The sequence below is a fragment of the Oxyura jamaicensis genome, chromosome 11 (assembly GCF_011077185.1).
Source record: "Oxyura jamaicensis isolate SHBP4307 breed ruddy duck chromosome 11, BPBGC_Ojam_1.0, whole genome shotgun sequence".
Classification (NCBI taxonomy): domain Eukaryota; kingdom Metazoa; phylum Chordata; class Aves; order Anseriformes; family Anatidae; genus Oxyura; species Oxyura jamaicensis.
Genome location: NC_048903.1, coordinates 21,268,753 through 21,292,065, shown reverse-complemented (window position 1 = coordinate 21,292,065; position 23,313 = coordinate 21,268,753). Strand labels below are relative to the sequence as shown.

Below are 23,313 nucleotides of genomic sequence, written 5' to 3'. Positions count from 1 at the left end.
TGACGAGCACCAAGAGCAACAGCACAGCACAGACAACACAGAACACACAGAACACAGACAATTAGCTGGGACTGTCCTGTCTGGCACGTGCTCACGCCATACCTGACAGGACCCCCCACATATAATCTCACTGCCTGACCATGATCAATTCTGAAAGGCCCCATCAGCTGCAATGACTTAAAAGCACAGACCCTCGCCCTGTGTGTCCATTCACAGCCCCAGCTCAAACACAGCACTTGCCCCCCAACTTAGCTTGGGAATGCTGGGAGGCAGGTTCCATCCTCAACCAGGAACACAAAGGCGAGCCGGAATGTTGCTTCAGGCACGAGGCTCCTCTTCACCTGCAGAAATAAAGCGCCATCAGGCACCGGCACACCAGCCAAAATTCTTCCTGTGAAACACCCACCTCAGAAACAAAACAGTAGTCACCTGACCTGCTCTGCTACTGAAGTCACATAGACACCCTCTAGACAAACCAAAAACAATGCCCGTTTTCAAACTTGTCTCCACTCACCTTGTCTCCACTCCCAGTCCAGGCTTAACGCTTCCATTCACAATTGTGCCGAGCTAAGGTTGCATGGCTTAGACCAAGGAGAAAGAACAGACAAATGTGACAATCCACTAAACAGTCTATACCCGCTCCTTTCCTCCCCTACCCCAACAGCCAAGAAGCCCCAGACCCACGTCCCCCAACCCAGTACCACCGCTTCGCTCACCTAACATCCCAAAGAGATGCATCATGCTCCCTGCTCCCCTTGCGCTCTGAGCATCTCCAGCATTTCAGGAACTGGAACCGCTGATGTCTGGCGCGCCTCAGGCGCGCCTGTAGACTGGTTTACTATAACAGATACTACTCGTTGTTACCTCAAAAAGATGGGCTTACCGGTCACAACTTGGAAAAGTTGTCCATAAACTCCGACCCACCTAAAGAGTCCTCCAACTGACAGAAATAAAAGCAAAGCACTTACCCCAAAGAGCAGCTCAGGCAGAATGAGCTCTCTGATGGGATGCCTGCAATCATATACCATTGCACCCCACCCAGCACCCCACCCCCGTCACATAGGAAATTGGAGGGGCCGTGCATGACAAGAGGTAATGAGAGCAGGAGGAACAGCAGCCCTGTTTTTGGTCTGGCTTAGGTCAACAGCGTGCAAAGTGTAGCACATGCAACCATGTAGTACAAAGACATGCCTTAGTTTTGGTGAAGGAAACTGACCGGGCTAGAACATTCTCACCTTTTTGCACCACTCCACAACATGAGGAATTCACTTCTCCAAGGCTGCAAGAGGGAAGGGTGGAAAGAAGATGAAAAGCATTCCCTGAGGCACCTCATAACCACAGCCTACCTACTGCAATACTTCTGCAATACTTATACCTCTCTTCCAGGCTGCTTTACCTCTGCTGCTCTCCATCTCCAAGTCACATTCTTTTAACTGCCATGCAGAGTGGGAGTCCTCCAGACGCCATAGAGCAGCACCATGATTTTTTATTTATTTTATTTCAAAACAGCAGTCCGCTTCCCTCTGGAGATGGACAGTAGGTCAAGCCAGTCACCGAGTTGCCAACGCAGAGCTTCACAGTTCCAGAAGGCGCTCTTTCCTTTGGCTGATTCCTTATAAGTGTTATCTACCACTGGCAAAAGCAATAAACAGACTGCAAACAGGCACTGCCACCTTTGACAAACTTCATGGTTTTAGTTTTATCGTTTCAAAACAGCAGTCCACTTACCTCTACATCTGAGAAGTAGATCAAACCAGTCACCGAGTTGCCAAACAAGAACTTGACAGTTCCAGAAAGTGCTGTTTACCTGCTAATAGGAAAAAAAAAAAAAAAAAAAAAAAAAAAAGGCACTGCAACACTGATTGAAGGAAAAAAAACAAGCACCTACCCCACAGAGTAGCTCAGGCAGAAATAGCTCTCTGATAGGACACCTGCGGCTCTTATACCATTAGGCCCCACCTGGCACCCTGCCCCAATCATCTGGGAAAGATGAAGGGCAAAGCACAGGAAGGGATGAAGATAGCAGCAGCTGTGTTTCTTATTTGGCTTAGCTCAACAGTGTGTGGCATGTTACTAGAAGCAAGAATTTCTGTGCTTTTGCAGGTGGGTTAGGCAGACACTAGGAATACTAAGTATAGGAGAAAATGAGTGTTGTGAGCCTGAAGTGTGTATAAGCATTGTAAAGTGGGCTTCTGAGAAGATGGGGAAACAAAGGGAAAGTTGCTTACCTCTGAGAAGTTGTCCTTGATCTTTGTGCCACAGACATTTGTCTCGCATGCCTGGCGCACGAGTTTAGGGGTCCCCATACGTTGAAGGCTTATCTCTGAAAAGTCCTACATGGCTCCACCTGCGTTACTGATTTTTTTCGCCAGCAGGTGGTGGCAGAAAATCCTGAGAAACAGCAGACACAGCATCCCAAACTATTTTCTCAATAACGGAAGCAGTGCAAACCGCATGGAAAAAAAAAAACAGGTGAAAGCAGCAGAAAAATGTGTCCCACGTCGTCTTGGGGAAGGAAATATCTGCCCTGAGCAACGTGCCCTTCCCAGGGTGAACCCAACGTGCCCAAGGCCTTGGGGGCAGGCAGAGAAGGAACCTGTGACTCTTAGTATGTCTCCTGAGAATCGCAGCTTACAGTGACTCCATATCTTCTGGTCTCACAGGATGAGGCAGAGGTATAATAATTCCTTCTCCATCTCTCTGGAAAGAGCTTTTCTCCTATCTGTGACAAAGGAGAAAAATGTTGATTGTGGGAGTCATTATACAAAGCCACACTCAGTGAATTCACTATTACAGTTCAGATTGTTTTATATCAAAAACATCTCAGTCGAGATGTTACCACTGCAAACATAGTGCTGCACAAAAATTCAACTCAAGATAAAGGGCAAGCTATAAGGATGAATGATGTGACCAAAGGCATCTGCAACAATCATCTGGTAGATGGTTGTCCACAGCCCCCAGATTTCACGGTCGTCGTCTTTCCTGACGAATGAATCCTGATTGCCCATCAGCAATAGGTAATACATTCTATTAATCTTCCTATGTTAAGTCTGCTAATTTTGCCCTCTATCCTACCACTAATCCATTCAGAATAGGTATTACTAAGATCACCTTAAAATACATCATTTCTCTCTCTCTCTCTCTCTATATATACACACACAGATATATATATATATATATAGATATATAAAAGAAATAATAATTAAGCAAAACAATAAAAACCACAAACTAATAAGGATTCTTCTGGTGGGGATTAAATACCCGCTCCCCCTTCTCCCACTTCCAGGGGGTGTTCCCTAGAAACACTCCAATTCTGTGTAATCCAATCCCTTTTACTCATTAATTCATTAAGAATTCTTCTAAGGAGAAGTTAAAGGTTTACAATGGATAGCTTTAACAGTTCGAACCTGAAAAGTCTTTGTTAATGCAGTCTCTCTGGTTACTAATGCTTTTACCCAAGTATGAGTCCACCCTTTCTCAGCCGTTCTTCCTGCCGTCTCAGTAATCAGGAGCACTTGGAACAGTCCTTCCCACTCAGGTTGCAGCTTCAATTCTCTCCATGTTCACATCAAAACACAATCTCCTGCTCGGAATGGATGGATCAGGACTTCCAAGGCCTCCAACTTTACATGCTGTCGTACTAGGGGAACTCAGTGCGATGACTCTAAGGAACGGGACGGAGCGTAGAGCAGAGTGGAGACACCATGGGTAGGCTCTGTGATGAGACGGGGACCCGATGCTCTTGTGCGCACCAAGATTGACAAGCTGCACGTTTGCTACCCTGAGCCAACGACCTGTCATGTTTTTAACAAAACGTTGCACTCTAGTGAACTTCTGTTCCTTACATCATCACTGTAATACCAAAACACACCTCCATACCAAAAGCTCCATGCCTCTGAGGTGCAACCACCCCTCACTGAGCACGCGCTCTGAATTTCTCAGACCCCTATACCTTTAAATGAAAGCAAGAAAATGTTTTACCAGTCATAACCAAGATATGCCTGACTAGAGTCACTCAAGCTCCACCTAAAAGGGACAGACAATAATCACAGAATCATAGAATATCCCAAGTTGGAAGGGACACACAAGGATCATCCGAGCCCGACTCCCGGCACCACACAGGTCAACCCAAAAATTCAGACCATGTGACTAAGTGCACAGTCCAAACGCTTCTTGAACTCTGACAGGCTCGATGCAGTGACTGCTGCCCTGGGGAGATCGTTCCAGTGCACGACAACCCTCTCAGTGAGGAACCTCTTCCTGAGGTCCAGCCTGAACCTCTCCTGCCACAGCTTGACACCTTTCCTGAGGGTCCTATTACTGCTCACTAAAGAGAACAGATTGGCGGGTAATGTAGGTCGGCTGAAGTGAAAGGGGATCATAGGGAAGATACCATCACAAAGGATACCTTTCTGACTTCCAGGATCAGTCGACGGGCTGGGCCCTTGGATTTTGTGGTCATCTTTCCTGACGAATGAATCCTGGAAGAACAGAAAATATACACAACGTGTCCACAAAAACTTTTGAGGAGAAAACTGAAAAGAAAAACAAAAAAATAGAAGCAGCAAGCAGCTAGTACGTCAGTTTTGTTAACAGAGTAACATTAACATACTAGAAATTTCCACACTCTATGTAGCCCCAAGGTGGTGCTGGGTACATCCACTGATATTAATGGGGTGGCACAATATAAGAGACAGTTAATAGACAAGGTACACCTGAGGTGCACAGATTGCATATTCCAGGAGACAAAAAAGGCACAGCTTGACACCCAGTTTGGATCAGCTTGCATACGAATCTGCTGATCATGAGTATATGCAACAAGCAGAAAAGTCTTTAACTCCACAGACTCAGTTTCATTTATGCATATGCATATGTGTATGTTATATGTATGTATCTCTCTCTCTCTCTATATGTATAAACAAACGTTTGGAACTTTATAACCACTTGAGTAACAATCATTAGGTAGGCCTACGCTGAAAGCCAGGACTACACTTAAGTGATCAAGTAAACACGGAGCCCTATCTGTGAAACGCTGAAAATGCCCTATAACCACTGGGGGTCTTATGCACAGCGTACATATTTTTTGCACAAACGTGCATCTTAATACACAAAGAGGAGGGGCGAGGCAGACAAAGGTTTTAGAGACACATCAAGACCAGAACAGCCACTGGGGAATCACTCAGATGTGCAAAGCTCAGCTAAAACTTGCACAAATCCACCGACAGTGGAGTAGGAGGCTACCTACTTGTCTGCTTAAAATAACCTCTACAAAGAATGTACTACAAAATCAAAAACGAAACCATTGTCCAGCAAAGCAAACGTCTGGAATACAAAGGGCTAAAACTGACAGCTGAGGTTTGATTCTTTAGCGATGTCAAAGGTCTTCAGATCCTACCTGACTTCTCGTGGATGGTGGCATTGCAGCACAGAAATTAGAGGATTGGGAAGATCGCAACAGGCCAAACGTGGTGCTGAGCTCCTAAAGGAGCTGGTGGGATAGCACTGACGAGAGTGAGACCGGATGTCAGCCTTCTGCACGAGCTGAAGAAGAGGAGCACAAGCGTCCAAAGAAGCTGTTTCTTCTCATACTTCATTTAATACACACAGTCTTTAAATCCAGGGCGTCTTCTTAGGGAACAGATAAGGAGGTAGAGTTAGCGGCTCCAGGGACACTTCAGGATCTTATTTCTTTCTATAGTTAGCTGCTATCCATAAGGCCAGACCAGTTAAAATAGAGAGTTATATTAAAAATTCTGGATAATAACAAAAGTATGGGATTTAAAAAACACAACAAAACAAAAACACGCTTGCACGGAAAAGAGGTTAAACTACCTCATTCATTTCCCAATTCCCCTGCAAACTCTATGCTCAGCTCCTCTTAACTCACTGACCTACCTATCCAAACACAGGGCAGACACATCAGTTCTCATCATTCTTGGTAAAAAGATGACATTTTCACGCTTGCTGTCAAATATCATCTCTTTCCAGCACACTTTCCTGCAAGCTATGCTAATTCCTCCAGGCTTTTTAATATATGCTAGAAACTTCACTGTTTTATCTTGATGACCATCTCGGTGGGAGTCACCCAGCTGCTATCTTTGATTCTGCCATCTTCACAAATAAAAATAAAACAGTACTCCAGCGACGCTCTGTGACAAACTAGGCGACACGCACATCGACCTCTTATATAAGGAACGAAAGAATTCATAGACAACAGCCAGAAAGTATTACTTTGTTAGATATCAGAGTGGTAGGGCAGAATGACAATGCTACACAAGACCGTGCCTACGCCCCTGGAATCATACGCAGTTTGCTGGAATACAAAATAAAATAAAAGTAAGGTCACTGTGTGGAACAAGTTCACTCACTCCATTATTGCTGTGAATGACGAGAATAGTTTAGTAAGCGTTCTTTTAAACCCATAGAAATTTTCAGATTTATCTCAATTTGGCCTCATGAAAACTGAAACTTGCAGTGCAAAGATCATTTATAAAAGCTTTAGCAGCTGAGCTTTTTTAGGCACAGATTTGGTCACCTTTCTGGATAATGTTTGGCTCTCCCCCTTCCCCCTGATTTAAAGAACAAAGTCAAAATTTCTCAGTGACTAAGTATCCTTTATTGACAGCGCCCTGGATGCACGGGGGATCCTTCCGCCTAACGTGCATACCTGAAGTGACAAACTGTCTCACATATATACAGCACAGCAATGAATATTCAATAACGCCTACACATATTCATTACCTAAACCCACCTACTCACGCTTCATATGCTAATTAGCTTATCAGTCCTTTGTGCTTGCGCAGTATTCTCTGGCAGTCGTCCAGGTGGTCATTGGGATGAAGTAAGATGTCTTCATCAAAGTTGAACTTTTCACTTTATCTTCTTGCGCATGCTCTCTGAGCCCTTGGTCTCAGTCCAATCCATAAGGTTGGTCTGTCTCGGTTCCCAGGGACCAAGGGCGCCCTGTTATCTAGGCACCTTGCAAGTGTGACCTTCTTTTAGTCCTCCTCCTTACTCCCTATCATAAATCTGTGCTGGCAGCTTTTAGTCCTCCTCCTTACTCCTCATCTGTGCATTCTCTCATGCTGTATTTGCATGTACATTTTGTATTTTCCCAGCGCAGCACAAGCACAGTACATCGCAAATGTAACATTCTTTTTTCCAAGCACAGCACATATTAAGCAATGAGTGATGCCTACATATTTAGTCTTAATCAGCCGCTCTCTATTTTCTAATCCCATGTTTCACCCCAACAAGAAAAAAAGCTTAAAGACCACAAACTGGGACTTCTGGGAGGTGTGACTCCATTTTTCACCTTACCTAATACACACTGCTGCTTCGCTATGCTACACTTTCACTATGACTGCATAATAGAGTCTCACTGCTATTGTTTCTGTCTGGGAGCTTGACAGACTTCCCCAAACTGGATGAAACAAGCATTTTCCATTGTGACAGACAGCAAAGCCAATGATGTCTCTCGTCAGCTGGGGAGCCCTGCTGGCAGTACCACCACCTCTCACACAGCCCCATCTAGCTTTTGGGGTCTGCCCCATCCATCCTCGACGGTGGGAAGTTCTTCCAGAAGCAGACAGACTATTATTCGTTCCTCGGTAGAGCTGAGGCTCTGTAAGGCTTTGCTTTCTTTCTTCCCTCACTCCCCCTTTATTTCCAAGCTTAAACTTGCAGCCAGCAGCAACCTATGCCTCCCTGCCCCAGGTCAAGGAAAGACCGGCCGCACACCCCGGAGCCCACGTGTCCGCCCGGCACCACAGAACTACAGCTCCCAGAATGCCTCGGGATGGAGCAGTGCATCCAACGCAGAGGGGAGTTGGCCAAGCTTACCCCCCACCCGCCACCGCCCTCTCTGCCCCCCCCTCCGCCACCTCCCGCCGCTCCGCCCAACTCTCCCCCAGCCCTGCGAAGCCCCACGCAGTGCAGATCCCAACGCACACCGGTCCGGTCCCGCCCCGCACGAGGGCAATTTCCGCAGAAGCCGCTGACCGCGTGGCACCCCGACCGCCCGCCGCCTCGCCCCTTCCCGGCCCGGCCGGCCCCGGGGCGGCACCGACAACCAACCTCGTTGCGGCACCGCGCCTCGGCGGCCCGGCCTGTCCCGGCCTGAACCCAGCCTGGCCCTCCCCGACCGCTTCCGCCCATACTACCAGTAAGCCCTGCACGCCATCTTCCGCCCTGGATTCCTCTGAGCCAATCACGGAGTGTTTCCGCCCTCACTAAAGGCACGCTGTAACGCCTCTTCCTCCCTCAGATTTCCAGCCAATCACGGTGTGTTTCCGCCCCCGGTTAAGGCACGCCGTGACTCTACTTCCGCCCTCAGGTTTCCAGCCAATCACGGTGTGTTTTCGCCCTCAGTTAAGGCACGCCGACGCCACTTCCACCGTGGTTCCCAACCAATCACGGCGCCTGTTCTGCCCTCATTGCCGCCACGCCCTGCGGGCCACTTCGACCCTCAGTCCCCAGCCCCGTCCAGAGCGTGCCCGGCGCGCTTTCCCGCTCCAGAAAAGGGCGCCGCCATTTTGCCGCGGGCAGGGGTACTGCGGCACCGCCCGGCTCCCCCTCCTTAGGCGAGCCGGCCGGCTCCGCGCATGCGCGGAAGCAGAGCCGCAGGCACGGCTTCCCGGAGCAGCGCTGATGTGCGAGTTAAAAAAAAAATATATATCACTAACAGCTTTATTCGTTTGCACCACTTCGGGCAGAGGTTGCCTCTTTGTTGATTTTTTTTTTTTTTTTTTTTTTTAGTGGTAGTTTGGTTGTTGTTGTTTTTTAAGAAGGTCCGGGTATGCTTGGTCCTCTCTTAACAAAGCTTGTAGCAGGTGGTATCTTCCTATCTTTTCTGGCCTAGGGGAAAATTAGCACTACCCTAAAGGTAACAGGACTTTCTCTTGACATGTTTGGAAGCTAGCTAAATATGTTTCTAAGTGCTTTCTCCAAAACACAAGCTACTGGAAAACTTACCACCGAACAAGAAATTTTGGCTGCAGAATAAAATTCTGCAGTGCTGAGGCACACCCCCTTTCTTTAATCCCAGTCTTTTTGGGAATACCAAAATCTGTTGGAGGCAAATTGATGGTTGTGGATTAGCCACCCCAGACAGCTCTGAGCCCCTGGCAGACCCTTGCTCATTTCCCCCTCCCAAGCCAGGTGGGGGAAGAGAATCAGAAAGGTGCAAGCCAGGAAAGTCATGCATTGAGGTCACGATAACTTAACAGCCGCAGAAAAAACGGCACACATAAACAAAGTAATGAGTACAATGTTCACGCCAACCCCCCATCTTTGCCCAGCTTTTACTGCTGAGCATGCCACACACTATGGTCAGCCATCCTGGCTGCATGCCCTCTGACATACAGTTAAAAAAAAAAAAAAAAAAAAAACTCAGGATCTAGGAAGGCAGTGGGTGTCCTCAGAGGGGGCATGGAACAAATAGCAGCACGGTACACACTGGAAAGGTCACTGCTGCACAAATGTGAAAGACCTGCAGGACATCAGGAGGGTTCTGAGCAGAGCACGCAGGTCCTTGGGAAGTGGGGGGGGGGGGGGGGTAGGACGTTTAAGTAGAGGAGAAAAGTGTTGTGGGCCTCACATCAGCACAAAGAGAGTTCCTGAGATGTAGCCCTGGGGCATCCCACTGTCCTTCAGGCCCAGCAGCGGGCTTTTGTCACGTCTCACAGCATCCTCCTTCCTTTTTGTAGCGTCCAATGGTGGAGAAGGAAGGCAAGGAAGGAGCTGCAAGGCAAGAGCGAGGAAAGAAGAGTGGAGGAGGTAGCCAGAGAAAGGCAGCCTGGGCAAAGGGACCCCCCTATCACTGGGACTGCGGTCATGTCAGAGCATGTCTGATTTGCATTGGGTGCCCTCCCTGTAAGCACGGCTGGCCTTTAATACAAATATATACTGTATTAAAAAAAGACACCTTACATTTCTCAGTGACCTTCAATAATAATACCTGTAGTGTGGAAGATGGGGGATAATGATGTAAATTGCATTCATGGAATCAAGCATGTGCCTACTCTGTCACAGCATTAAAACACACAATTGGGACAGCATTATATTCCACGTATTTCCACGGTGACTCCCCTCGAAGTTTCTTTACCTCTTTTTTTTTTTTTTTTCCATCCCAAGAATAGAGCTCTCTGCCAACTTCCCATTCAAATATCTGACTACAAAATCTGACATTCCAGACAAAGCTCTAAGAAATCTATCAGTATGTGAAGCTACTCCTTAAGCCTTTTAAAACAGAACGACTGCTATTATCCCAGCACTTGGAGAATGTTTATGTTGAAATTAAAAGCTTCAAAGGAAGCCTAAAAATACACAACTGCACAACTTTAGAACAAAAGAAAAAAGTCAAGTGATTCTAGGTAAAAATGTGAAATCAGTTTCTACTTTGTTCCCTACACACAAATTAAAGGCAGAAATTCTTGAGTATTTAAAACACAGAACTATAAGTAAACTATTATCAATTGTCAAACTTATTTAATACAAAGTATTTAAATTATATTTTTAAAACAAAGATGAGAACAGCCCAGATCTGCTATAAATTTGCAATCGCACAAGTACCTTGCTACATTTTTCATGTGTTTTTTTTTGTTGTTGTTGTTGTTTGTTTTGTAGTGTACAAAACTCAGGAAAAAAAAAAAAACTGCTTACACTACTTGGAGAACCATCAGACAGGAAGCTAATTAAACTCATCAGCCAAGGATTTTCAAATCACTTATCTACTGCACAATAGATAAATACTCCCCACCCCTCACCCCCATCTTTCAAAGTAACGTCTTAGTTCTTTGGATTAACCGATGACCAGCTGAATTGGTTTTGTCTTCTTGGCAACACTAAATCCAGTGACAGATCTCTTTGTTCTTTTTCTGAATCCACTAGCTGATAGCCAAGCATGTTAATAGCACCTTTGCAAACTTCCTGTATTTTCTTAATTTTCTGGAATGAAAGAACATTTCTCCAGGCCTGGGAAACATTAACTGCATCTCGAGACGTGATTTTGAAGGCTTCTTTTTTTTTTCCTGGCCCCTGTCCATGTGTGATGTTATAGACCCAACTTTTGAGTGTGGGGGTCAAACTAAGATCTGCAAATTTATACATTTCTGAGATTTCTGATAATGGATCTCTTACCAGATCTTCAAAACGGATCATTAGATAGCGATCTTTAAGGAAACTAGGTGGTTTTAGAGTAGCTGTTTCATAAATCTGAACATGACTTCTACAAATCTCTTGCATTACTTTGTATTTGCTATCTTCCACTTTAGTGCCATTGGTACTCAGAACAATTCCATTGTCACGGGCTAACGCTTTGACTGATTGTTCCCGTGACTTGACAACTGCCCTGGGGTCACGGACCAGGTGAATGATTTTGAGGTTCAGGGATGGATCAGTGAGAAGTGGGTAGAGGACCTTCAAGTCAAAAAAACGAACCTCCTTGATGACAACATGGCTGTAAGTTTTACAGGCTTCCTCCACTTTGGTGAATGGGTACCGTCCACAAAGAGTCTTGCATGCCATTTCACTGGTTATGTCAGTACGTTGAAAGGAGTCACAAGCAGGAGCTGAACATAGAGCTCGACTCACGGCCCACTGGAAAAGATCTGATAAGTTTCTTTTCCAAGGCATGTAAGCGTCGAACACAGACATATCACACAGAAAGACCGACCTGACTAGGTCCCGCACTGCCATGTGCAAGACCTTGGCACTGTTCTGATACATCGTAACCCATACGTGCCAGGCCGGCTCCATCAGGTAGAAGACACTGGGGTGCTGGCTGAAAAGTTGACCAACAAAAGAAGATCCTGACCGCCACGAGGAGAGAATGAGGATGTGGACTTGAGACGTTTTCTCCTCAGACTGAAGCATGAAGCTACTGTACCGGGCATACATGAAGACTAAGAATCCAGTCTGAACCATAACAAAAAGTATAACAATTGTGCTAGAGATCCGAATCCTTGCCATTCTCACCGAGGAAAAGCAATTTAAAAAGCTGAAAAAGAGAAGAAAAATACTGGTGAGCCGATGATGCTATGGCATAACAATGATAAAACACAATACAAACTCTTGCATTAGGAAGATCTTTCTTTAAATGTTCATATACATAATTCAGCACTATTTGGTTTCTTTATCAGTGATACTCGGAGGAGAACCTTGCAGATAGATGGGTGTTGAAAACAGAAAGAAAGAAAGAAGTGCATTACAGCAAGGTCACAGTATAAGTAAGTTTGTCGTGAAGGTTTGAAGCTGAAAGAAATATTGTGTTGAGGCTGCTCAACTGCTGGAAGAAAAAATAATAAAAAATATAAAATGGCCTCAACTTGTATTCTGGGAAATGCTGGCAAGGAAAAAAAAAAAATCTTAGTCACTCCACTCCAACAGTACAAGGGTTTCTATCACTTGAAAGGAGGAGAAGGGGACATTAGCAACTGTGGGTACTGAAATTAAAAATCATCTTCTCATTAACTGTAAGTATTGCACCCTGTGATGACAGTAGGACACTACACCAACTGATGATAGTGCACAACTTCCTATTTTTCAAAATTACAGGAGACGGGTGAAAACTTGCAACCTCAAGCAGCTTCTGGCTATAAATGTTGTACGGAACAAGCAGCTGATGCATGTCTTTCATATGGAGGCCATATTCCTCATGACTGATTACTCTGAGATGGCATTTAAGGAACTATCCATTTTTGAGTCAGAATTAGCTATACGCACTCCTCACAACTTTTTCCTAGAGATTTTTGGCACCTGACTCTTTGTACTCTCACCTTTGGAGATTCCACTTGAAAGTAGTTAGTACGTTAACAAGCTGGATTTTAGGGAAATATGAATTCTCAGGTACAAAGAGCATATTAAGGCTTTTATATGTAAGTATTTACTATCTAACTGCATTTAAACATTTTTTTTTTCTTGTTACAATGAATGGCAGATATACCAACACATTCTGGACTGTTGAAAACAAATAATGCAGACTAGCAAATACAGATGCAAACCTGCTTGAGGTAATACATGAGCTACGTTCTTAGTGCTAGCATTATGAAACATGAAAAAGACTATTTACTAGTACTGAAAGCTGAAATAAATGTTTAATTAAAAGAGATGGTAGAAACAGGCAGTTTCAGCTCTTTCCACTGCCCAAATGTCTCATCAGGATATAAACGCTATTTTAAATGAACACAGTTTTGCTACTAACCTTTTGTTTATAAGCCAAGAAAAGGATCAGAAATATTTTTTTTCCCCAAACTACCATCTTCCACTTGCATGATACACTCTTGATATTCACCTACTCAGCTAAAAATGCCTTTTCACTGTTTTATTATGTTCCCTGCTTCATCACATAATATCATTCTGTAGCTACATTCAAGCATTTATTTATCTCTAAAACCATGGATATCCCCAATTTTGTTACGCTGCCCATTGAGGCAAAGACATTTTGTCCAGTGACTCCACTTTTTTCATCAATGCTGTACCAATATCTATGACATGTGCCTGCAATAGCACCTCTGAGGATGAAACCCAAGGCCCACTAAGCCTCCCTCACATAGTTCACAATGCTTATCAGACACTCTGCTAAGCCACTTCAATCTGCTAGCTTGGAAGAGAACTACTCACTCTTTTTTTTTTTTTTTTTTTAAACCTAGCTCTTTAGTGTCTAAGCAATGCAACACTGTACATAACAGCACTGAAGCTGGCACAAGGAAGGGGGGAAAAAAGGCATAGTTACGAAAGGAGGAGCCCCAGCTCATGGCTGCCAACAAAATACATCTTGAGCCATGCACTCAGATCTTTACATTAACAATTATTAGACCTTTTGAACATCTACTGCATAATTGTGTCATGAAATTATTTACATATACTTTTCAGGTGGAGTTATGCTTGGCCTCCCTTATGATTGGTCCCTCAAGCATCCTGGGTCACTACTCGCATTACAGAACCACACAGCTAACTGCCAAGCTTACAAAGTACAAATGAACAGTGAAAGGTATGAACTCACACAGCTTCTGTGAAACAAACCAATAAACAAACAAACAAAAAAACCCCACGTGTTTTTCATCAAGCTACTGCAATTCTTTTGCCATGTCAAAACAGTGATTAAAGGACCCTGGTTAGTCTCACAGTATCACTGAATGGCTGGGGTTGGAAGGGACATCAGAAGGTCTTCTGGTCCAACTCCTGCTCAAGCAGGGACACTCAGAACAGGTTGCCCAGGACTATGTCCAGGATGAATATGCACCACAGGCAGAAAGGGAGCACAACAGCAGCCAGACTTCCTATCCATTACTGCCACTTCAGATACCTTCTCAGTGACCAGATCCTCTAGCAAACACCTTCTCATTCACTCATGAGACCAGAATGAACAGAAGTGGCAATGGTGCTGCAGAAAATCTGACTGATAAGGACATCAAGTTGTCTCACACCTTTCATGTCTCTGCAAAGTCTTAAGTATCGCAATAGTTGGTATCACAATATACACTTTTATACATAAAGATGCTGCTAGGCATAAATAATTTTAATAACAGTTACAATGCTATTAACAGAGCACTTTTCAGACCTAAAATGGTACCAAAATATGGAGAAGGGAAGAAACAATTTGTGCAGAGGATGATCATTTAACTCATGCTTTTAGGGACTTATCACATGAGGGATTTGTCACATGAGACAAGTAATATTGTAATCAAGCAAACATATTTGCAGGTCTGAGAACAGCATTACTGTTGAGTGAACTTCCTTTCAGTACAGAATTCAACCTGAAAATTAACAAAAAATAACTTTAGAGTTAAAAAAAACCCTCTTATTATACTTAAGACAGAAAGAAAGCATTGCATATGGTCTCTCTGAGCCTGGGGCTAAAGACTGGCATGAAAGACTCCCTTGGAACAAAAAGATCTGGGTTTGTTGCAGGAAGACAGAAAATTTGGGCTAGAATAAAGCAAAGAAATGAAAACAACTAAGGGAAGGATTAAAAGTACCTGCTCCTACAAAATGAGTTCTGAGCAACTGAATCTTAGCTGTCATTTACCAAAGTCTTCCCCAGCCATTTTGTGTCTAAGAATATTTCAAGCCCACTTTCTTTTAAAACAGCTTATATTTATGAAGTATTTTTTTTAAGCCAAAGTCTTTACAGATTACAAGGAAATTAACTTGCACAAAATGCAAAAATAAAAATTTGAATGAATATCCAATGATGTATTATACCCTTAGGCTTTTACAAGCTGAAAATTATTTTGTCCGCTATGATTGTCATACACTAAGTGCTGACTTTCAGACCAAACGTTAGAGTTGAATGAATGTAAGAGTTATGTACTTATAATTGACCAAGGTACACCTCAGTACTGACCGTGAAAACGATCATACTGGTAAGTGTCATGCATTTTATAGAATTAATAGGAAAATGTTTGTGCATAGCTTGATAAACAGAGCAAAGATGACTTGGAGGTCTGTATTTTACAGAGGTGTTTACTCACTACATACTTCAGATATAAGACATTACACTGATATGTATAAGAGAAAACAAAACAAAACAAAATCACCACCACCAGAATTGCTTCTGTGAGCTTACATTAGAAACAACTTTGCTGCTCAAACAGTGCAAATGCATGAACGTTACAAAACAGATCCGAGAACAATGCACAATATTACAGTAACTCTTCCTATAAATCACACGGCTGACAAAATGTTGCTTTACAATGGTATTCCAAAACTAGAAATGGAACATCTTCACAAGACAAAAGCTTGCTGCATTGTCAACAATGTGTGGTAAAATAATAATAATGATTTAAAAAGCTTAGAGGGTGCCTTCAAAAACCACCAGTACTTCAAAAAGAGTTAAAAGTCTTTCCAATAGTTGTTGATTGCTAAATCATTGAATGGATTGCCTGCTTAATTATTTTAACCTAACAGTGATAGTACAACAGAAATAATTAAACTACAGTAAAGGTACCATAATCCGATGTTTTAAATTCTGACATTATATTAGCATTTTAGCTGATAGTGCTATTTCTGCTTTTTGAAAACAGCGTTTCTTTTACAATTTAGTGGTAAAAGCTATAGAGGAGTCACTCCCAGGTAACCATTACGCTTAAATACTTCATAATGTAATGAAACATACCATAGATTTCACAATATTACCATAAAAGTTATATATATATATATATACACATATGTGTATATATATATATGAAGTATTGAGATTTTTTTTTACTTTTTTTTTTTTTTTCCAAAACAGTTTGGAGTTAGATAAAGCTGTACACCTTGAACAAACGGCAGCGTCGAGGCATAGCCCTACAACACCTATTTTTCCATGCTGAGGCTCACAAGGTGTTTTCAGCTACTAGAAAACAGACTGCAACTGAGCAGACCTCGTGTCTTCTGATCTGCGTTGGGAATATTGACTGTTTCTAAGGATGGCAAAACTGGGGCCGTGGGGACACCTGCGCTGACCGATCGTTCCCCTGCCGCGGGCTTTGCCAGCACCAGGGCGGCGGCGGCCCAGAGCGGCCGGGACGTGAGTGCGGAGGCGCGCTGCGCAGAGCCCCGCAGAAGCAACCGTTACAGGTAAGAAACTATGACAAGGTCGTTCCTCCTACACGCCGCTTTCACCTACAAACAGAGGCTGGACGCTGCAGAAAAGTGGAAAGGGACTTCCCGGAACGACAGGAAATGCTCTCTACAGCACCTGATTTAACCGTCTAATTCCAGCAAAAACACCATAACTCGGATCAGCCATATTCTCTAGGGAAGGAAAGGCCAGGCAGAAAAATAAATAAATAAATAAATAAATAATAAAAAAAGGCACATTTTCAGCAGCGTTTCCTTGACCACAACCGACCACACCGCGCGGAGCCCCGCCGCCAAGTCACCGGCGCGCGCGAGCGGCTGAAAGAGAGCGCTCTGCTTCGCCGGGCCGCGGGCGCTGCCGTCGGACGCCGAGGAAGGGCCCGTGCTCGCCGCGGCCCCCACGCCCGCCCGGCTCGCCGGCCGCGGCAGGGGCCCTACGGGACGACCCCCGCCCCCGCCGTACCTCCCCGCCGCCTCCCGGCACCGCGAGGATCCGCGCTCCTCACGGAGACAATGGGCCGCTTTCAGACGTGGCCAAAGCGCCGCGGCAGCGGGAGGAGCCCGCGAAGGCGCCGATCCGCCCCGCGCTGCAGCATCCCCGGGCAGGGACCCGCCTGACAGGGGCCGCCCGCCCCGCCCCGCTCCACCCCCGGCCGCCCAAGCGGGACGGGCGCGGCAGGAGTCAGCAGGCCGGGCACGCCCCCACTGCCCGGAGGCGGCGAGGAGCCGCCTGTAGCCATCTGCTTGCAGGGAACGGGGAGCTTCACCGGAGCCGCTCCGCTGCCACGCCGCCAGCCTGGGCCGTGTCCCCGCACGGCCCCACGGCCCTCTCTAAGGGCTCGGGCTCGCCGCGTTCGACGCCCGCAGCCCAGCCGCAGTGCGCGAGCCCTGTAAGGGAGCCAGGTCGTGCCGCCCGCAGCAGGCCGCTCGGCTCCTTAAACGGGCGCGGAGGCGTTTACAATCTGGCATCGCCCCTGAAAATGCTCCTGAGGCATGCTCTTAATACTCGGCCCTCCAAACATTTACAATCTCGCTTTTATCTATGTGAGACTTTTAACCCACTACTTATTTTTTCTCCTAATGAGACAAATCCAGAAAGCAAACTGATTTTAGCATGCCTCTGAATTCCGTCCTCAGTGAACGAGGTTTAGATTGCTCTCTGACAAATGCATACGCATTAGTTCTGTGCAGAACCATGGTGCTGGACTGCAGGGGAATTTTTATTTACTGCTGCTTAGCAAGCTAAAGGAATAGTCCTTACAGCTAGCCTTCCAAGAAAAGGAGCTTCTGGAAGAAGTCTCAATACTAGTTGTTAAGGATCCACATGCAGATATATTTTTTTCTTGTACTCTCCTGCCATAGTCATATAACCTCATCAAAAACAAAGAGCCACCTGTTTTATGGGGTTTTGTATAACTGTCCAAAACTAAACCTTTCAGTCTCAGAGCAATGTTCCCACATAAATGGATGAATGAACATATTTTAACAAGGAAAAATTACATAGTGTCATAGCAACATATAGCAAGGAGAGAACATACTCAGAACATACGTACCAAGTTCTATCTTTCAAAGTAAAAAGTGTGTATAGATAATAAAAGCAGGTACTTATTTTTGAACTGGGTTTCTTTAACGTTTTCTCAGGCATTTCTTCAGGACTGATGCTGTTTGTAGGACAACACTGGAGACAATGGCAGAACTGGTGATATTGGAGTTGTAGTAAACACCTGATTCTGGAACACAAACATTTTAATCCTATCAAAGATCCAGATAAAGATAAGGAGAATGCTGACATACTGGATCCAGGCAAATTTAATAATTTCCCAAAATCCTGGCTGATATTTAAAGAGAGTCAAGGAGTGTTAATGAAGAAGCTTCTGATAAAACCATTGCAGTAACTATACAAAAGAATCAGGTGGAAAGGCACCAAATTGGTTAGACATCAGTTTGTGTGGCAATTGCAAAGCCGCTGAGTCATAGAAATCTCAAAAAACATTTTACCACAGAAACGCTGTACAGAATACCTATCCTAGAAGATGTTCAAATCAGTTCTGTGGGAAGTGTCTATTTTGTCCCTGCTTCAACAGAAAGTACATATTGGTAATACTCAGGCAGGTAAATAAACCTTGTGAGATACGTACTATATAAATTTTCTTCAAAACACAGGCCAGTTCTTGTCTGAGAAACTAAGTAAAGAACATAAATCATTCTTCTGGAGCAAAAAGTTCTCAGGACTGTCTGCATATATAACAGATTTGCCACATCCACTTTAGGGGTTATTATTTGCTGAACCTACCTTGTATACAGATTTCTGATTTGCTTTAGGTCAGAAAATGTAGTATCATGCTTTGCCAGTAGCAAACATTACTTCTCTTCTGTATCCACAACAAAGTGGGACTGCCGGACCAAAGCAAGGCTTACTAACGAAATTAACTATGAATTGCTCAGAAACCACCTTAAAAGGTCATTTTAGTAAGGGTGAAAAGCAGCAGAGGTTCCCAGTAAAGACAGAAAGTTGTTATGTAAGCATAACCATCTGGAGGGTGCACACATGGAGTTATGGGCAAACAGGTATTCAGCTAACTCTGAAACTACAGCATAACAAAGCTAACAAAGGAAAAGTTTAGCAAGAAGTCTAGGAGAAAGCAGTGTCCATTAGGCCTGTATATGAAGGCTCAAATAATGCTATCCAATTATGTTTCAGTTAATGCAGTTTTCTAAGGATATAGAATAACTTCCTCTGGGTAATGAATAGTAGCATTAATGATGAATGGTGTATCTGCTGCTCTTCCAGTCATCCAAACAGGGTTGGGATCTGAAAAAACTGTCGTCACTAAAACGGGGGAAGAAAACATCCAAGTTAATGGGGTTTTTAGTCTTAACGCAGAATTTAAATCCTCAAAGAGCAGCTACCAATATGCTAACCGCTGCTGTGCTGCAATTAGCAGCTGTACAGTCAGGCTTACCATTTCTACCTCGATATGCTGCAATGATGTTTGTTAGATCATAGTCAGCTGCAAAAGGACTTGTGCCATTGACCACAGACTCCTGTTGCCACAAGGAGATATTTGCATTATTTGTCCACTCTTCAAGAAAGTAATTCTACTGAGTTTGCTAAGCAAAGTAACCATGTATTGAAAGGAAAGCACATAGACGTCAGACTAAACATCTTGGCAGAAGAACCTCTTTTACCCTTCAGCCTTACAAATAAACATGAGTTCAGAAGTTCTACTGTCTGCTCTGTGCAAACATAGAATCATAGAATATCCCGAGTTGGAAGGGATCCACAAGGATCATCGAGTCCAACTCAAGTCCATCAAATCCCCAGAGGACCACCCAAAAAATCAGACCAAGTGTCTGAGCATTGTCCAAATGCTTCTTAAACTGAGGCAGGCTTGGTGCTGTTACACCTTCCCTGGGGAGCCTATTTCCTGTGCCAGACCACCCTCTCAGAAAAGAACCTTTTCCTGATACTCAGCCTGAACTGCCCCCTGCCCGCTGCAGCTTCAAGCTATTTCCTTGGGTCCCTCGGGTATGAATAACTAGAGTGTCACCTATGGTGCTAGTAAGGAAGGAAATTAACAGAGAAGAGAAAAAAAGGTAAAAATAATAATAATTAAGAAGTCCTCACATTGTATCTGGTATCCAGTCCACAGTGGTTAAGTAATTGCCTCTGGTTCAGTTTCAGGTCTCCATTCATATAGAGCCGAGACCCTGGTACAGGAGAAAAAAACTGAAGAAACGCCATGCTCTGCATCACAAGTGTTGACATTCTCTGAAACAGTGAACATGAGAAAAGAAAAATCAGGAAAAGCAAACAAAACCACAGTTTTCTACCTCTTTGTATCTATACATTTTCTGCATAGATTTTATTTTATTGATGCCCAAGTTTCAGATCATCACATTATTCTAAAGAAAGGAGGACCAAATGAGAAATATGAGTAAGTTTTTATAATTGAACTAGCACAGTTCTTGATTAACTAATTTTGATTTATAAAGTTCCATACATAATTCAGCACGGTCCAACAATTTGTGGCTAATGACAAAAAAAAAAAGACTTTCCATAACATGTTAAAAGCAGCAAGATAATTAAACACATTCATTAAAGGTAAAATTTAAAATATTCAGACATCAAAACCAATACCCTGCAATAAGGGCTAGATAAGGAAGTTCCTCTGTCCTCATCAGCCACTCAATCTGAAGGAAAATTTTCACATTTACTGTAAAACAAAGGCATTGTGACCACTGAACTTTCCACATGATATTAATGACTAACCTAATACTTCACACATAGATTTAGGACTGTATAGGCTTTTACTCTGGAACTCAGAGGTTTAAGATTTTTTTTTATTTTTTTTTTTAAGCTCAGCTGTGCTTGCTAAACTTGTCCACCTGCAGCCAGCAAGAGTCTCTCAGACAAGCTAAACCTAATCTCTCTAGTAAAACTTGCTCATCTGTTTGGCTACATCAAACTCTACGCTATATATTATTTCTCCTTTCAGATGCATTCGTGGCTTCTCTGTGCAGCAGTGTTTTATCCACTCTTCTAGCTATTAATCACACTGCCACTTGAGAGGAAGACAATGGCAGCAGAAGCGTTCCTGTCTCCCTGAGACACCTTCTTGTCCCCTCACAGCTATGAAGTACAGATGATCATGGCAGATGATTATAATTGCTTCAAAAGCTCTTAAACAAACAAAACCTATGGAGTTTCAGGATGCTGCAGCAGCCTGTCCCTCCAACCTCTACTACTGTGCTTTTATCCTCTATGTTGCGCTACAACCCAATAGGTTGTACAGCTTCAAAAAACAAACAAAACAGCAACCACAAAACAACAACAACAAAACACACACCAACCACCATACTAATGGAACAAACCAAAACTAGGAATGACCCAGTAGAGAAGGAAATCAAATATGTTAGCAAAATAAATCTTTTGAATAGGAATTTCAAATGCATAGATTTTTTTCTTCCTTTGCATAACCAGTGCTGGAATATTATATCATGCCTATATGTCATAATGAATAAAATGAAAAATGCTCACATAGAGCTGGTAGGAAAAGATTAGAATCAGCTGAACACCAACTACATGCTCGGTAGATTGTAGCGGAAGCTCCAATTTAAAATGCAACTGATCCATTTTGCCATCTTGATTTTTGTCTTCTTCCCTAGTCTAAAAGAAGCAGTAAGAATGTTTTTGCTTGTTTGCTTAAGAAGTTCCTGTTAAAAAGAAATACAGAGAATAGTTATCCTCCAAGAGATCTCCACAACTGCAACATATACATAAAAAGGAATCAAATAAACCACATCACAAAAAAAAAAAAAAAAAAAAAAGTTACTTTAAATACACAAGACTAGTGACAAGCAAGAAACCTAAATTTTGTTTGTAACACTGTGCCCCAGGTGCTACCCAGGGAGGGAAAGTTCATCAGGCTTTATAAGAACTCTTCTGCCCTATGCCATTCCAGCAATCTTCCCTGTATGCTTGCATTGGTATGCATAATGATGTATCTTCTGCCACATCGTGTGTGAATGCACAACTTCTGCCTTCTGCCCTTACAGCCTGCTTCTTATTGGCTTCTGCATGCCTTGTACAATCCCTGGTTGGGAGCCAAGACTTGCTATGCTTCTGTGCCACAAATGCCCAGTTCTTCAGCCATCTGCAAATGTAACAGGGAGGAATAACAGAGCTTTCACAGATAAATAACTGCTACTGTTAAATCCCAGAGGAAACAATTGGTTGCAGAGGAGAGACTTCAGGCTTTTGAAAGCACATACCTCCATTCAAAACCAGGGGTTACCAGCAAACCCCTGCAAGCTTCTGAGCACGATAAGTCATAGGAGGAGGGGAAAAAAAGGAAAAAAAAAAAAAAAAAAAAAAATGATTAAAAACTACGCGTCCCGAGAGAGTTGTGCCATGAGGCGCGAAGTTATGCACGAGGCTGCTGCTCCTCGAAGGCAGTGGTGTACGCCCAGCCGCTCGCTCACAGGCACCACCAAAGCGACCCGCGTCCCCACTGCCACCGCCCGGTACGCCTACCGACAGAAGCGGGACTCGCAGTCTGTCCTCCTGGAGCCGGTTGAACGCTGGGAAAGTGCTCCACGCCAAGAAACTGTCCGGGCCGGGCCCGGTGGTGGCCACGAAAAGTACCTCGTACCGGAACCGCACGGTAGGCTGCTCACGGTATGCGCTCTGCTTCAGCCAGAAACCTGCGGGCAGACACAGAGCGGAACCTCAGCGCCAGGCCGGGCTAGGCCGCACGGGGCCGAGCGGCGCTCACCGTGGCTACGGTAGGCCACCAGCAGCGGCGGCACGTAGGTGAGCACGGCGATGAGCAGCAGCGCCAGCGCAGCAGCGGAGCAGAGCCCAGCCCGGTAGCGAGTGTAGAGCGCGGGGTGCGAAAAGAGCTCCACTCCCGCCATCAGACGCCCGCCCGCAGCCCTCGCCCTCACCGCGGCAACGGCGAGACGCCGGACTGACGGGACGCCGCGCCTATCAGCGCGCCAAGGCGCCGAGGAGCAACGGGCGCATCAGCCAATGAGCACTGGGCTCACGCGCTCCGGGACGGCTCGTTGCGGCCGGCAACGGGAGCAGGACGCAGACGAGGGCGCTTGCCACGGCACCAGGACCCGGGACGCGACCTCCAGCGCCCCGGGAGCACCTCGGCAGGGCCAGACATGTCCTCGCGCCCGCCTTGGAACTCAGCGGTCCGACTGCTCCGGCCCCCAGAGCTGGGCCGGAAGCGCTGC

At 44.7% G+C, this 23,313-nt stretch overlaps 1 protein-coding gene and 1 long non-coding RNA gene across 11 annotated transcripts; both read right to left on the bottom strand.

The window, feature by feature from the left end:
• Window positions 1-11: 11 nt before the first annotated feature.
• LOC118172497 lies at window positions 12-929 on the bottom strand. Its single transcript, XR_004753726.1, has 3 exons — window positions 717-929; window positions 515-581; window positions 12-341 (listed from the first exon to the last, which is right to left on the bottom strand). It is a non-coding gene; the product is annotated as an uncharacterized LOC118172497 (long non-coding RNA).
• A 9,333-nt stretch (window positions 930-10,262) lies between these two features.
• On the bottom strand, window positions 10,263-23,283 carry TMEM231 (transmembrane protein 231). 10 transcript variants are annotated; one of them, XM_035336396.1, is made up of 8 exons: window positions 23,017-23,283; window positions 22,604-22,773; window positions 21,608-21,736; window positions 20,195-20,338; window positions 19,530-19,611; window positions 19,291-19,396; window positions 18,120-18,404; window positions 10,266-11,998 (listed from the first exon to the last, which is right to left on the bottom strand). In XM_035336396.1, the coding sequence occupies exons 3-8, from the start codon at window positions 21,701-21,703 to the stop codon at window positions 10,789-10,791; spliced, it is 1,923 nt and encodes a 640-aa protein (XP_035192287.1). In that variant the 5' UTR covers window positions 21,704-21,736; window positions 22,604-22,773; window positions 23,017-23,283; the 3' UTR covers window positions 10,266-10,788. The 10 variants fall into 10 exon arrangements, 9 of the variants coding, with proteins under 9 accessions (XP_035192286.1, XP_035192285.1, XP_035192289.1 ...); XR_004753725.1 differs by having other exon boundaries at window positions 11,860-11,998; window positions 18,120-18,405; window positions 22,845-23,133; XM_035336400.1 differs by lacking the exon at window positions 10,266-11,998 and adding an exon at window positions 16,629-16,740 and having other exon boundaries at window positions 22,845-23,133.
• Window positions 23,284-23,313: the final 30 nt, after the last annotated feature.